This window comes from Apaloderma vittatum, unplaced genomic scaffold (genome assembly GCF_000703405.1).
Source record: "Apaloderma vittatum isolate BGI_N311 unplaced genomic scaffold, ASM70340v1 scaffold6471, whole genome shotgun sequence".
In the NCBI taxonomy this organism is placed as follows: domain Eukaryota; kingdom Metazoa; phylum Chordata; class Aves; order Trogoniformes; family Trogonidae; genus Apaloderma; species Apaloderma vittatum.
In genome coordinates this window covers 15945-32279 of record NW_009698391.1, presented here as the reverse complement: position 1 = coordinate 32279, position 16335 = coordinate 15945, and the positions used below count along the sequence as shown (strand labels likewise).

At 43.8% G+C, this 16335-nt stretch overlaps 1 protein-coding gene across 2 annotated transcripts in view; it reads right to left on the bottom strand.

The window, feature by feature from the left end:
• The window catches only part of CNOT1 (CCR4-NOT transcription complex, subunit 1), a 48849-nt gene that overhangs the window by 21881 nt on the left and 10633 nt on the right, over positions 1–16335 (bottom strand). The window contains exons 11-22 of one of the 2 annotated variants that reach the window (XM_009877984.1): positions 16022–16149; positions 14795–15035; positions 13460–13579; positions 12314–12436; positions 11919–12070; positions 7637–7787; positions 6092–6293; positions 5566–5712; positions 4335–4459; positions 3211–3497; positions 2038–2116; positions 813–1043 (exon numbers count right to left, since the gene is read on the bottom strand). In XM_009877984.1, the coding sequence (XP_009876286.1) occupies positions 813–1043; positions 2038–2116; positions 3211–3497; positions 4335–4459; positions 5566–5712; positions 6092–6293; positions 7637–7787; positions 11919–12070; positions 12314–12436; positions 13460–13579; positions 14795–15035; positions 16022–16149 (1986 nt within the window). The remainder of the gene's footprint in view (positions 1–812; positions 1044–2037; positions 2117–3210; positions 3498–4334; positions 4460–5565; positions 5713–6091; positions 6294–7636; positions 7788–11918; positions 12071–12313; positions 12437–13459; positions 13580–14794; positions 15036–16021; positions 16150–16335) is intronic. The other variant, XM_009877986.1, reaches the window with a different exon arrangement.

Below are 16335 nucleotides of genomic sequence, written 5' to 3'. Positions count from 1 at the left end.
GTTCAGCAGTGAGAATCCAGGAGCACTTCAGTGCTGATTTGGGAAGGAGAAATCCCAGAGGTTCACTTCTGAGAACGCACGCTGACTGTAAGCAACAACGCAATGCGATCAACCCAAGGGCTTTAGCACCTGCTACATCGCAATTACGGGGAAGAGAGATGGAGTTCTGAATATTATGCACGATCAGAGTTTAAAATTAGTAAATATAAACACCTCGAAATGACAACTATCTATGTGACATCCGCAGGCGCAAAAGACATCAAGAGCTACACATCCTGGTTTGAGAACAAACACTGAATCGCCCTCCATGGTTTGTTCACAACACTTTTGGCTTCCTTTGGCTTTTGCCTCCTTTTATCTGAGGAGTTTCTTCTACGAGAACTACACAAAGACCCTACCTGGAAGCAAAACAGGCTTGACTTTACAGCAACAACTCTACACATGCTCGGAGTACGTGTGGGACCACATGCGCCCCAACAATACAACAGCCAATACAAGAGTCATTTAACAGCAACGATGGTTCTGCAATAGCCTCCAATAGTGAAAGCCTCCAATAGTGAAAGCCTCCAATAGTGAAAGCCTCAAAGAACACAGTTTTACTCCATGCCACAGTAAATCTACAGTTTCACGATCCAAAAGGCTTTCTCTACAAAAATGCTCATTTGAAAAGGTTGTATGCTTTGGACAAAATACAGATCATGTTTCGAAAAGCTGTATAGGAAAGTAAATCGGATTTTGCATCCACATACTCAACGCAGAGCAGCAACTTAACTTCTTCTCCAGTAAAGGCACCGGAGTGACAGAATGCTTACCGGCACGTCTTTCTTGAAGCTGACTCCAGTTGGTCGGGTGATCGTAATGGTTTTTGCAACAGTGGTGGTGGTTGAGGTGGTTACTATAGTGCTGACTTGGCCAGCAAGAGGAGCTTTTGCTGGAACTTGGGCCTGGGCCTGAGCCTGGGCAAGTGCAATGCTTCCAGGGGTGGTGATCGAACCCTGCATCTTCACAGGAGGGTCTCTGGATTGCTGTCCGTATTCTATGTACTGGGAAAAAAACCAAACCAAGCACACACAAAAGTTCATGTGCAGCAATGGAACGACAAGGTGAGTTTTAGCATGAGCAGTGTAAAGGTTTGCCAAACCCGCAGCACTGAGGGAATCTGCAAGATAGAGCTGAGCACCCCTATAAAGCCTGTCTTGTCACTGGCTACTTCCTTACTGGGGAAGAGCCTCAGGCTCTACCTCTGACCTCAACAGGTTGATGCCAAGTGTCAAGGGACCTGACATCCTTAAAATTTTAGAGCACTACCCTTACCCCATCCCTACAGGCTGAGATGAAGCAGAAGAGGGGAAAGCACCTAAGAGAAACGCGTAACAAGAAACTTGCTACGAAGCAGGTAAGAAGTCGTGCCCAGGGACGCTCACAGCTACACAGGAATGGTCAAGCCATTTAAATAAAAAAACCCAGCCTCCAACTAAGTTTTTACATCCTCTAAAGTGGATGTAAAAAATAAGTTTCTTCCCCACCGTGATACATTTACCCAGGAATTTGTAACATCAGAGAACACACTGGCATTTAAGACACAGGGTTTGAAACCGAGAGGTGAAACACCCTGCTGGTGAACTTGGCAGCTTTGGCTCGATGGCCCCTCGACCTTAATGCGAGAGCTGAATGTTTTTCCTTATTGAGACTACGCTTCCAAGCTCTACCCCTGGGACTAGCTTTTCCACATTTCTACTAATGAAAGCACCTTCGAAGCAGATGCCATACGAATAAAACAGCTTTTCTGGACAACAGGGTATTTTCGTTGCTCTCATCAGACCTCCAAGAATGAAATTTTTCTCACGTCTATCAGGATTACTTGAGCAGGTCTGAGTATGAAACTGTATAAACCCAGTCGGAATGTCCTCTACTTCAGGAGAAAATTCCAAATCCTTAAAAGGGGCTGGAATGTGAATCCACCGAAGGCCTGGAATTTGCTCAAAAGAATTTAAAAGCATAGAAAGCTAGTGGGCCAATCGAGGCAAACACACTCACCTCCTGTAAATGATGTGGGAACTGTATAAAGTGACTAATAGAAGCCAAGTGCTGACAATACTGGGGATAGTCCTTCAATCTGTCAGACAAAACAGACATTAGTCAGAAATGTAAGCCCAGATCAAAAACAGTATTAAAGAAAAATACAAATTCAACACTGGTATGTCATTCCCAACTGCATCACAGAATTACTAGTGGATTGCTTACAGCAGCTGTGGTACAAAAAAAGAAAAAGGCATTTTCTACAAAACACTTTTTGCTGCAAACCCCATTTTTACAGTTCTACTCATGAGCGTTAAGACTCCGGGCACTACCCACTGAGGGTAAAAACTTCAGGGCTTGTTTAAAATGGTTAAGAGGAACAAGATGGTGTCTTAATTCATTCTGTTCAGCTAACTCCAAAACACGATATCCAACCGTGAAAGCTGCGAGCAACAGCTTTTATTATGAGTTAAATACTGCAGGGCAGATGAATTATAAAAGGAGAATGAGACCAGAAGATAATGTGCTCCTTGCTTATGAGTCCACACATCAACACCACATATTTCTAGCCATTATATAATTTCAAGAAGCTTTCTAGTACTTCTCAAGTTCAAGTATCTTCTTCCAGAAAGATTTTTCCTATGGGTTTACAATCCTGCCTACTATAGCAGCCTGCCTTGAGAGCTTCCTCTACCCATAATCCATTAAAAGCTTTGAGAAAGCTTTTTTGAGGTAACTTTTTGCCATACTTGAGATTTCTGTGAAAACTGAGGTCCTAGAGTTTAGTTCCTAGTCTTTCAGCCATTAGTAATGCAAATACCACCCCACTGGAATGCACTTGTAAAGAGTAATTACATTCACTCCGTTTCTAACTAGCTGAGAACCTCATCTAACTCACCACGTCACTGACTTATTTTCAGAAGCCAAGTGCACTAAGTAGTTTCAGCATCTCAGTTGGTCCCACATTTATACAGGTACCACAGTGAACATCTTATTTTTAAAAATAGAAAAAAAGCACCATCCTTTAACTAGCCCATTAGCACATTTGCCTATTTTGAAACAAATCCTGAAGTCAAGATGTGTACAATTTCTAACACATAGAAGCAACCTTGTCCTGCGCAAGCCGAGCGGGTTCAAGGCTAAGAAAACATTACAGTTACTACGACAAGTATGACCAAAACTCACGCTCACCTATTTTTAAATCTATCTAGTGCAGCAATACCAAAATAGTACATTTTGGATGCAAAAGGCTTTCGTAAGGCTTCAAGAACGTAGCGCAGGGCCAGGCCCAAGGCCATATAAGTAACCAGTCCTTTCTCGATGATGCCCCCGAAGAGGCAGGCTGTTATGTGCAGCTCTTTATCCGGGTACTGGGGGAAGAACCGGTATTCCTCAAACAAGTTGCGCAGCATACAGTTAAACACTTCTCGCTCCCGTTTAATGTTGGAATCCTTAAACCTCTGCAGCATTTCCAAGACCTGCGAAGAAATTGGCAATCGTCACCAACAGGTTTGTTTTAATGTCAGACCCTTACGCACCTTCACGTTTCAAGAGCGCTTGCAGCTACTACGGTGAAGTGCACTACCACAAATAGGGGTATAACGCAAAATAACTGCTTCAAGAAAACCTCGTTTTAGCCCACACACCACAAGCTGCTGTTTCTTTAGACTTGAGTTTTCTCCCCTTTCTTCTAAGTAATCGTCTTCACCTAAAACTTTTTAGCGACCGCCTAGCCCATCGCTTCAAAATTTAGAAAAATGAGAATTAGCGTTCGGTATCTTCCATAATTTATAAGCACACAAATATATGAAAGTAAATTTGAAGCACTTCAAAGAGCAAGTATATCGAGGCTGATAATTACTCTCACAGAGACTAAAGAAAAAAATTATGGAAGCTCAGAAGGTAGAGCTTAGGACACCTTTATATATTTAGAAGTCGGAGTCATTTTCAGCTCCTTGAAAAACAAATATATTCAAGATAAGTATAATTTATACAGGCTGTTTAAAGGCACACTTTAGCACTTATTTCAACACACAAGCCTCCACTCCACATAAAACTCTTCCCACTTAGCATCATTTTGGGAGTGTTAATTAGACATCTGAAGTCTTCAGTCCACAGATATCAAAGCTGAGTGTAACGATCAGCTGCAAGTTCACTCGGAAAGCACGCTGCCTTCGAAACAGACCATTTCAACTAAGCAGGAAAGCAATGCTGCAAGCATCTACCCCAAGCCCTTTATTATTTTTGTTTAGGAATAATTACTAGCAACTTTTACAGCAAGACGGGTGATGCAGCCGCTACAGAAGGGAACTCACCTCATCCACAGACATGGTCGGATGTGGCGGATGGTTGTAAATACGCTGGAAGTAGCTGTTTGCCTCATCATCTATTTCTTTGCTAAAGTGCTGATTAGCCTCTGGCCACACCTGAGATAAGTCAGCTGTTAAAAAAAAAAAAAAAAGGAACACGTATCATGCTCAGAACAACTTCAGGCAGTCAAGATTTCATCTAGCCCTACCCATCTCTTCCACCAATCTACACGGAAGCTGATAGTTCTCCTAAAAAGCAGGATATTTAACCTTTCCAGTAGAACTGTTACTCAAACCCCAGTTTTGGATAGGTTGTATTTACGCACAGAACTGAATCCCAAGACAGAATTTACCTCACGCTGTCGTATTCCCAGCACCCACTGCATCCCAAGCTAACCCCAACGGCCGCCTGAACTAAACGAACGCAGAACAGACCAGCAGAAAACATGCTACACGACACCAACATGCAGACAAACTTTCACACAAGCTTTCAGGCCAGCCAGTGAGCTCCAAGCAAGTTTATACTGAATGTTCAAGCCCCTCAAAATATAAACTACCATTCCCTACAACTGCCTCCATCGAACATCGGGAGAGATCGGTAACTTTGCTATCAAAGCAGACCTCTGTTGGAACTAGATGATCTTTAAGGTCCCTTTCAACCCAAACCGTTCTGTAATATGTAATAACCATGTGGAAGGTTTAGGAAGTGGCTACGCTTCCTACAGGCAACATCTGATTGCTTAAGCATTTCGGAGGCTAATTCCTTCCGAAAACCACCTTCCTACCAACTTTTGTTAGTATTATTTGAATCCAGCACTGCAGTCTGATTCACTGCTTCACCCATCGAGTTCTCTGCTGGAACAGAACCTAATCCAGGTTAACTTTGTCCCCAGTAAAAGGAAAATCATCCTCTTGCTCACTGCATACAACTCTGCAAAGAGCAGGAAAACGCTTTTGTTTGAAACACAGCACAGCAAAAGCGGGACGTGAACACGCCGTTCATGCAAATCCGTAACATGTCATATTTTTATGCTAACACTTTATTTTAAGCCCATCCCTTGGGCCACTTGGGAATCTTTTAGTATAAAATTTTAGAAGCACCTTTTTTCCGATTAATAATACAAGGGCCACTGCTTTAACATTTTGGACTTAGAGACCCGAGCCTCCCCCGAATGAAAGGCAGATTAGCTGCCGACCACAGTCACACTTCACAGCCACAGACAACACTACCACTTACAAGGTTTCATCTTACTCTGCTGGAATGTAGGCTGGTTCAGTCCAGATGTGCTCAGCTTCCTTTGCACGAATGGGTCGTTGTTCACCGCAGGAAGGCCCAGGGCTCCAGTTCCTATGCCAGTCAGGCTACCCGTAGTAAGACCACCTACTGGAAAACAAACCTGTAGTAAGACCACCTAACTGGAAAAGAAACAACCAGTCATCTCAGTTGCACCCTTTGTCATAAGCACATGCTGCTTCCAAGAACTCAGAGCTATCCAGTCTTGTAATATAGTCAAGGAGTTTTAGCTTGAGCAGTTCCTCATCTCTGCCCCAACCCCAAGTAACGCTGCTAAAACCTGCCAGAACACTCACCCTCTCGATTCTCAAACTTTTTACCTATCGCAGTTGTACCCTTTTGAAGCGCTGGTCCAGCAGGTAATTCCCTCCCACACAACACAGCTCTGTCCAGCATTCCCACTCACGGCAGTAACGGTGCCTTAGCTCCGATACGGCAATAAAAATAAAAAATCCAAAGCGCTCCGTACCTGGAAGCTGTGACGAGAGTCCTCCGATGCCACTGAAACCGGTCGTCTGGTTTTGGGTGGAAAGCGGAGGGAACGCTTTTGCTGGTGACTGAGGAGTACTGAAGGCAGAGCCCAAATTTGGAGGGAAGCCTTGCATGCTCTGGGTATGAGGAGCAGCTGAGCCACCTAAGCTAAGAGATGCCATTCCTGCCAGCGAGTCGATCTGACGGGAGAGAGGAAATAATACACAGATGTCCATAAACTGCCATGGAGCTGATTTTGGGGCAGGTTTTGTACAGACAGCTACATATCAAAACGGTTCCGAGAAGAGTTTCTCCACGCGACTGCTTTAAACTCTGAAGTCACCCAGATCACCCGGAAAGATTAGCTGGTCTACAGAATGCGATTTAACTTTTTCTTCTACAATCCCATAAACCCCTGTTCTGTCAGAGGCTTTACAGAAAGGCTGATTGTTCCACAGTCTCTAGTTAAGTGTAACACAACAGTAAATGCTTAGAAGCAGCAGCGTGTACATTTTTTTTTTATATCAGTTTACTCTCTGCAGTTTGCGACCTCAGACCTCACCCCAAGACTTACAAAGGCTATTTCATACCAAGCTTACAGAGTCTTTTTGACTCTCTGAAGGATCCCATTATGCCCAGTTTTCCCAGCTAAGTACCTGATCGCAGTCTTCAACAAAAAGCATTAAGACCTGGCTGATGAGTAGGAAGGAAGGCACAATAGCAGCTGACAAAGCAAGAAGTTAAGAACTCCTGACTTGGAACAGCAGAAAACTGTGTTATCTACCCAAAAGACAGCATGGCTACGGACTAAACATCTGCTGCTCTATTTGTTCACGTCACTTATTTGCAGCAGGTTGCCAAGATATTTGGTACATCTGATGAGCAACTTCAATAAAGCAACAATTTGCAAGGAAACTGCTCTCTGTCTTCAGCTGACATAATCCACTGATGCTTCAGACATTCTTAAATGCTGAATTGCCGCTATTTCACGCGAAAAACCTGGCACCGCTTTCAAATTTGCCACTGAACTTAATCGCTAGAAGCAAAATCCATCTGTAACATGATGCTCCCAAAGGAGGAAGGGATGATGAGTGGCAGGGAGGAACTTAAATGTAGCTTGTTTTTAAAAGAGCAGTTCAGTTCAGAGCTGAAGAGCCCCAGTTATAACAAGTCCTTACACTCTAGCACTGCTGCTTGGCCCGTGAAGCTACAAACAAGACACACTGGGTTCAAAGGCAGTGCTTAATTCTCAAAAAAGTCTTAATAAATTTTAACCCTCGGTTACTTTCAATAAGCTAAATCTCCTCTTCAGGACTCCCATCCTGCTACACTTCACTCCCTTCTTCCAGATGTTTGTGAACCACAGTTCTGAACTCCAACCCTCCGTAGTTACCAGCAAGTTACCAAGATGTGCAAGCACGAAACTAAGCGAGCCAGCCCACATTTTTAAACTTAGTCCTGGCTGAAAGAGCTCAAAACAACGCAGCAAAACCAACCCTAAATCAGCACGGCCTTCTAAAACCGCGGCACGTTCTTTGCCCACCTGGACAGGAGAGATGGCATCCAAGCTGCTAGCGCTGGGCGGGCGTCCTTTGGGCATGACTCCGGGCGGTGGCTGCCTGGCCTTGTTCATGACGTTACTGCAGTTGGCTACCATGGTGAGGATCGTCTCCGACAGCTCCTGAGAAATGCTCCTAGAACGGAGAGAGGCAGGACGGTGAGCCCTGACAACCCCAGCAGAAACTACATTTTGTGCTACAACTTGCGCTAGAGCACGGCACAAGAGAAACAGCTCGATTTCAATTGAAAGTTTTAAATTGTATTTTTAAAAGTTTATCTCCGACAGAACATTCCTTGGTTTTCAGTAGTTCAAATGCTGCTTTACAGTTACCCCAGCGAGCAGCGGCTTCCAAAAAGCTGGGCTATGTACCTACGTGGCTCCAACAGCCCTTGGAAGAGCAGCCTATCTACAATAGTCTCGGTCTGCTGGTGTCCATGTCATGGGCTGGATACAGCTCAGCCTCGTAAATTAAAACACCCAAGAACTGATGCTATGAAATCCAGCCCTTACGGCTCCTTCCCGTCCCCAGACTTCACCATTTGCGATTACTCCCATTCTGAACCTCATTACACACAGGGTCACTCCAAACGAGGACCTAAAGCTTGGGCTCCACACTCAAAAGACAAAAAAGATGAGAGATAAATGCCACCACCTGCCATGCTAAAATTCATCTGTCTAAAAGGTGAAAGATGTGCTTTGCACACTAACATTAAACCAAAACAGAGACAGGAAACCTAACAATGAAATTCTAATCAAACCCCAATAGAAAACTCAAACTTAGGTGTGAAGTGATTGCACAATCGAGAGCAGTCGGCACCTCTTTTCAAAATATTCCACGTTTGACTGCCAGGCTCTCAAACCGGCAGGCAAGCCAGCTCTGCTGCTGGCATACCTAACCACAAACATACTAAAGACAACACTAACATTTTCCTTTTGGAAAATAAGAGCCATGTATTTACAGCTTTTTGGAATTCAGTTCTTTTTTCAGCAAAGATAGCTAAAGCAGCAGATCCCTTCCTGTAACGGCACAACTACACCAACACAGCTTTGCTGTTTTGGTTGGAGATTCCTCATTTAAAGCCAATTTTCAAAAGCTTTTACTGCTCTGCTGTTAGGATGAGGGGGAAAAAACCAAACAACCCTAAAGGGGAACCATCCTGTTGATTAAGGCAGGAAACCAAAGTGGAGATCAGCCTTCAGCCGTAGCAAGTCTCCCTTTAGAGGCTACACCGAGCTCTGGGCATGGCACAATGCAGGCTCAGCTTCTACAATAGGTATTTGATAGACCTCAGTGCTAGAGTCTCAGAAATCTTAAGCTTTAAGCGCATGTATGACTGATAAACAGGCAGCACACTCCTTATTTTCTGATGCAGGAGGCATTCCAAGATCATCCAGCACCACAGCTAACCAGGGAACAGGACCGGGGAGCCAAGAGCTTAGGTCACGTGTGGTCATCATCCTTCCCCCCCTTTTTTTTTTTCAGCAGTTACATTTGCAGTCTTTACGCTTAAATACTATAGCACGCTTTAGTAAAACTGCCATCTGCTGTAGATAATGTGGTAGCCCACAATGAAGACTAAGACAGGCTTACAGTCCTCGAGTCTGATACTTCTGGTGACCGTGTGAGCCATTTGTGCCTCGGAGTGAAGCTCTAACGTTATTTCCTGACACCTAAACAGACCGAAGCTTAACTTTATCACGTTAAGAGATACACTGCTCTATCAAGATGCAAAAGTCACAGTATTTTTAGATAGCACAAACCTGAAGGTTTCCACAAAAAACAACTCCAACCTGCACTGAGGCAGCTGATGTGAAGTACTAAGTAGATGAGCACGATTTGGGAACTGGATCGTAAAGAAAATGTTCATACTTTCAAGTCCTACATAACAAATATATGCAGGCATCTCACCTAATCAGCAAAATTCCCAGAAAAGAACTTTGGGAAAACTGCAAGAAGGAGAATTTTGAAACACAAGTAAGGAGGAGAGCCAGGGACCATGGTCAGCCAGCTCTAGAGGAACAAAACTGTCGGCTTCAGGGAAGCTCTAGCTTGCTGGAATAACAAGTTCAGACTTTTTTTAACTCTTTTACAAAGCAAGGAGAGGCCTTTTCATTTCGCCTAGGCACAAGGCAGCCAGAAGCCTCTTCCCTTCTTGAGGCAGGGACGGAGAAGGAATGCCCATTCCTCACAGTCGTGCCCGACAGGGCCGCGTGAAAACGCACCATCGTTCCCTCTCACCTCACTCCAGTTCCTCGATGGAGGACTTCTCCGAAGCAGTTTGGTACCAAATCAATGTTCAAGTCAGGCCATGGTGCCTGCAACCACCCTGACTTCGTTTTAAAAAAACCAAAAACCACACTCAATAATAAAAAGGAGCACTTGAATTTCTTTTCCAAGCCTCCCGGCTATCTGATGCCACCGCTGCGGCGCTCAGCGATAAACAAGCTGCACCAAAAATAAAGAGTCTCGGAACACGCAGGGTCCTGGTGACTAAGAAAAAAGCATCTCCCTGGACACCAAACAGGACAAGAAATAACTACGGCCTAATTCAAGAGCAGGCTCTTAAATCAACAGATTTAGGAGATGGCAGACTGCAGCTAGTGAAGTGGAACTACCCTCCCAGACGTATTTAATATTTAGTGTGATTTTAATCTTCTAGTCTTTACAATGCCTGCTTTCCATTCGTGACTGAAACATAAGCTAATCAAAGCAATTGCTTCATGAAAGAAACCCAAGCGTTTTCTTTTTAAAGATCAAAGAGAATAACTAATGGAAAATGACTGCAAGTAGGTCACATTCTTGCATGAAAGGGAACACAAGTAGCTATAAAAAGAACCCAAAAGCTGAGAGAATTGTGCCAGTGGAGAACTAGTGGCTCTTGGAATTAATTGAATAAATAGGACTCGGTAACACATTAAGATTCGGAGCACAGTGGCATCACATGCAAGTCAAAGGCTACAGTTAACTATTAAACCTCTAAAATCTGGACCCAGTAGCAGGGGAAACGATGAATGTAAGTGAATTTGTGAACTACAGACTCAGGAGATGCACTCTGAGTTGAAAAATAACAGCTGCCTCTTCAGTTCAAGAGGTGGGCTGGACTGTTACGTTTCAGAAACAACACCTCAACAGCATTTTGAAGTTGAATTGTACAGACCTTGGGAGAAACCTTTCTCCTAAAACTCTTACAGGTACCTTGCATTCCCTTCCAGTTCAAGCACCCATCGTGCCAATTCTATGTTGACACTCATTTCCTGGCTTCTACATGAGAGCCAGGAATCATCTTGGATACCTTTAAAGATGCTCTTTATCTCTTTTGAGACAACACTGGCTAAGCCAAGGGACACAGTTTGTTACTTAAATCAGGTAACACACGCTCAGACAGGCCAGCCTCTTTTGGTGGCAAAATTCAACACCAAAACTAGCACCATCTCCAGCTTCCAGTCTCCCTGGCTCATACATCGCACTGTGCTATGACCTGTTATCTTTGAAATATTGCTGCGGTTAAACCCCATCTTGATCCGACAGCATTAACAAGTCACACCAAAAATATTGGAGTTATTTCTACTAACTGTGAACGTAGTATTTCAAAATTGCTTTGTCCAATTTCAGTTCCCAGTAGTCTATCCCTCCCTCTAGCAGAAAAAACAGATCTCTAGGATCCACGCTTTCTTCTTCTGGACTTGAGCTAAACAAGCTGATCTGCAAAAGCTCTTCGATCTTTTCCATCACTGGACTACTTCAGGACTGTCCCAAAGGAAGACAATGCAAGTCACACGTGTCTAGTTTCAGCTCGATAACACTGAAATCACCACTTGCCACTTCTCTCCCATGTGTCAGGATGGCACTAGCCCTCGCTGTCAGGGCAGTCACCATTTCCTTAACACAATCACTAAACCCTTTACACAGTCACTGGTTTCCAAGATGCTGTCCCATCCTGTATATTCCTTTTTGGCCAAATTACAGCCTCGTATGTAGTCATTAAACCCCCAGGATCCGACTAACCAGCCTTCCCCAGTCGCCAAGATCACCTCACCTCATGGATTACAAAGACAAGAACTCTCTTTCAAGCTCTTGCGACCGAGCCTACAACAGAAGTTTTGCTGCAAAACTCAACATATTATCAAATCTATCCCTGCAGGCTTATCTCCTCTTTTTAACGCCATGCTCCACGTGAAAATCCAAACCAGCTGCGACCACAGGCCAGCAACCAAGCCGCAAATAGATTACACGCTCGGTGTAAGCAATATAAAAAACTCTCACCCAGCACAAGCTTGCAGGCACGCCAACATCGTCGCCAAGGTTTCTGGAGGAAGTTGAGCACTTTTGGGCTGATCTTTTTCGGGAGCGAGGCCACCCAGGATAGACGGACATCTTCTCTTTAAGAAAGTCATACAGGCCTGGATGAAGGGCTCCTGAGGTAAAAGAAAAAAAAAAGAAGTTATCTTAATCTCCCAAGCTGCATCCAAGCCACTATTTCAAACTTGGCAACTGCACCGTGGAAAGAATTGCGCTAAGCTATTATAGCTCAGTGAAAACGTTGAACCATCAAGACCACGGATGCTTTCCACAACTTTAAAGCTACTTAGGAAATTGAAGTGACTTACAAGTTAGTCACTGATAAGAGTGCAGAAAGAAAAAGAAAAATTCTGCTTTACCCCATGCTCCCGAATTTTATCTGTGAGCCATTTGTCAAGTTTGAGGTATTCCCGTCGAGAGGCAAGTGCAGCAAGGTCAATAACAAAGGCAAATGGAGTACCATTTAGCAGCATTGACAAGGCCTAAAGAAAAAAAATCAGAAGACTACTAGTGAAGACACAAGGACACCCTTTTCTCCTGTCTTTTCTTTCTAATCTCCATATACTTTACTAAAGAAGGCTTGCTATCGCACGCTCATAGGCTTGCTTTGTCCACAGAAAGATGAGTACTATCAGCTTCTCCTACTTACACGTCATTTGGGAGACAAATAAGCAAGAGTTCTCGTTTGAAATCGTGAGCTTCCTTTCTTTGACGTGACCCTGCTCTGACAGCTTTAAATTCCTCTATATGAAAATCCACCAGCAAGTGGCCCAAAGCTACCGAGGTGATATCATAACAAAATTAAACGGAGGAGCCTGGCATCTCCCTGCAAAGAGACCGCGGCTCCTTCTGAGCCACTTGGAACACAGCAAAAACTGGCTTCAAGCAGCAGCTGGTGCTCTTGCACTTTGAGACACCCGATTATTTTGCATCGCACTTCAGGAAGCAGTAAAATCATCAAAGAAGTCAGTCACAACTTGCAGTCTCTTTTGTGAATGTGTAAACAACTGCAGGATAGTAGTATTTTTCAGAAGTCACCGTTCCATTAAGCTTAGCAGTGCCACCTTCACACCAGTGCCTGAAGGATATTTTGTACATCTCTGTTCCAATGGTATTCCAAGGTTAACACACAGCTCCTCCCGGATTTACGGTACGTGCACACAATTACCCAAGTTACTCATCAGCTGAGCCACGGCAACCAACTCCACTGTAAAATTTCTTGGGTTCACGAGTGGACAGGCTAGAAAACATCTGTAGTCTGACACCACAACTCAGCTGAAGAGCACTTAAGAATCACGTGAACTTAGGTTGGTTTGGTTTTGTGTTTTTTGTTTTTTTTTTAAAAGATGAAGTACAGGAGCAACAGCTGAATTCAGACACGTTTAAACAAAGTAATCCTTGCTAAATTAGTCGTGCTTAAGGTTAAGCTTAGCCTTTGTTAAAAGATAAGCAAGCCTGAGTAAGACACCAGACAGAAAAGAACGGCGGCGTTTTGCAAAACTCACCTTCAAGTCTTGCGCCACATCAAGGATACGTGACAGTTTGGCCTGGTCGTATTGCTCCCCTCTCATGTACCACTCGGCCATCGCATGCATGATCAGCTGACGTATCGAAGGAGACTGACCCTAAGGAGAATTAAGTTAGGACTGTACTTCGTGCCTCCAGGAAAAGGATCAACTACATGAACATTAAGTAGGGTATTTTACCTTGAAAGCCCAACGTGCAAAGGTATTTACTCATTAGCTTCAGAACTTGGCTTCTGAGTCAGGCTCTTTCTGTGCGATAATGAGCTACCCAGGAGCTACAACTAAGCGACTACAGATGGTAAGTGTTATCTCTTTCCTGCCACTGTACAGGTTAATTGCGCTCAACTGGAGAGAAACTGCTTTTGCAACACAAAAATCACCTGCAAAATGTCGTGCCTGACACGATGCCCTCGAGCGAGGATCGCAATGACATTTCTTGACAGGGAAAACAGCGGTTTACTACAACACAACTAAAATTTTGATGGCAGCAAGGGTTTTGCTTAAAGGTTCCCTCACCTCGGGAAGCGCAACACTTCCGAGCCGCGGAATGGCACGTTGTCAGACAGCAGAGGCTTCCTCTGCCTTAAATTTCTTCTCATGACTCCTCTTTGCTTAACTACCAGTGGACACGATGATGAAGCTACACCAAAAGGCAAAGCCCTAACAGCCTACTGCTTTGCCCATTAAAAGCAAGGGATGTGCATACATCCTCATCCTGTCTCTACATGGACCTTGAAAAAGGTCAGCAGCCAGCTCTAAGTTTTCAGAAAGCCATCTAGACTCTTAAAACTTACAGTATAAATAGTTTCTTTATACCTAAAATTGCCTCCATCTTTTAGCAATTACAACAGAGGCTATTTTGATTTAAACCTCCTCACCTCTCACTGCTGTTAAGTTTCTACACTTTAAAACGTGTGAGGCTGAGAGTTTGGGGCGGGGGGAGTGGTGTCACTGTTGTGAGGTTTTTTGTCTGCTTTTGTGCTTTTTTCTTTTCTTTTAAATAAATATCAAACTTTGTTTGACTTCAGTTAAAACTGAAAAGTTAAAAAAGGTCAAATTTAACTCTGACTTCCTTACTTCTCCAGGAATATTTTCTCAGTGGACATTACTTCTTTGTTCTGAATGTATTTCCCCAAAGAAAAATCAAATCGCAACACTTCGCTTCAGGGAGGAGACAACCCATTACTTTACATAAACCATTGGTAATTTATCTTTTGGGTTTTCAATTACCCAGTTTCAAAACCAACACGAGCATCGTCGTTCTGGCTGTTCAACCCGAACAAGCGACAGGCACAGCCCAGGGAGGGCACTTACCTGTCCGTGCCACGCGTAGTGCAAAATGATGGCCGAGTTGGGGTGGTTGCCGAGGAAAATGGGCATGAGCGTGGAGATGAGCTCATGGCGCAAGGTGTGCCAGGACGTGTTGATCTGCAATAAGGCCAATACCAACATATCTGGGCAATGCTTGATGGGAAAACTGAAGAGCTGCTTAACCTGCTCGTACTGTCCCACTTCGGCCAACCGTAACAGAGATTCGATCAAATCCAGGCTCTTCCTAACAAAAAGAATAGAAGAGACAACGGATAAATCCACCAAAAGAAGTTACCAAGCATTTTGCAGTTACAACTGTGAGGGGATATAAAGCAACACCCACTGCCAGCAACCTGAGATTGCAGCTCTTATCACGTACAAATAAGGCTACAAAATAATTCCTAACTATGAAAAATAACACCTCTCCCTTTTCAAATTTTTTAACAAACCAATTAAAGAGCTTAAAGAGCTGCTGATTCTGTTAGGGAAGAGGGAGAACTGAAAGATCATGTCGAAAAAAATTTCAGCCTGAGGTGGGTCACTTGAATAATTTACCTTGAAACATACTTCCAGATATGGAATTCGCTTTATTTTAAACACGTCCGAGTCCCCACTCATGCAACTTAGTGAAGATATTTTACTTTTTTTGTCTGCTTTACAGACAATCACTGCCACCTTCCCCAATTTTCCAGTATTCCCCACCCTCTGATTCCCTGTTTTGGCTGTACAATGGAAATACCAGCAAACACCTTCACTGAAATGAGTCACAGAGCTATATGAAAAGGAAGAGGTGTAAAGGTCAGCTCTGAAAGCCACAGAACTCGGCTTTATGCAATAATATATACATTGACTATTTAAATCCCAAGATTTCTTTCATACAAGTAGAGCAAGATTTCCCTAATGTCATCTCGGGAAAGGCAGATTTCAACTCACAGCTCCTCTATTCCACCCTCTCAGCTCCCATTATCTGCTAAAATACAGCAGCAGAAATTCTCCAGACAACCAGAAGACTCGAATAAAAGCAAGAACTGGGAGTTCTTTTTTTCAGATATTACCGAAATACAAAGGAATTTCTGATGAGAACTTGCACTGATCAAACATGGAACAACCGCTAACGGCTGATCTCCTGGGATGTACAGACAGCTACAAATCAACCTGGCTGCAGATTTGACCAGACAAATCATCTTATTTTAACTCTAGGTACGAAAAGCAGTTGAGAACAGGTTTTACCAGGTAGCGATTTCTCGATTGTCATCCTCTGGTGGTGCTTTCAGGATGTCTGTGGCAACAGTATGGCACGGGTAGTCAGCAAAACAAAAGATGTCAGGGTTTATGAGGGAATGTTGAATGAAGGAGAGCTGGAATAAAAGACATGAAAAGCAGTTTAGATATTCAGAACTTCACACTCCTTCCCCTTCATCAACTGAATGCCACGTTTCTCCTCCCAGGCTTTCCGAAGTGACAGATACAGGTGTGCTGAGGGCACTTGTTCGCCCAAAAGCCGCAGCCTTTTCGTGCAACCGGGCAAAAACCTCAGAGCCCGG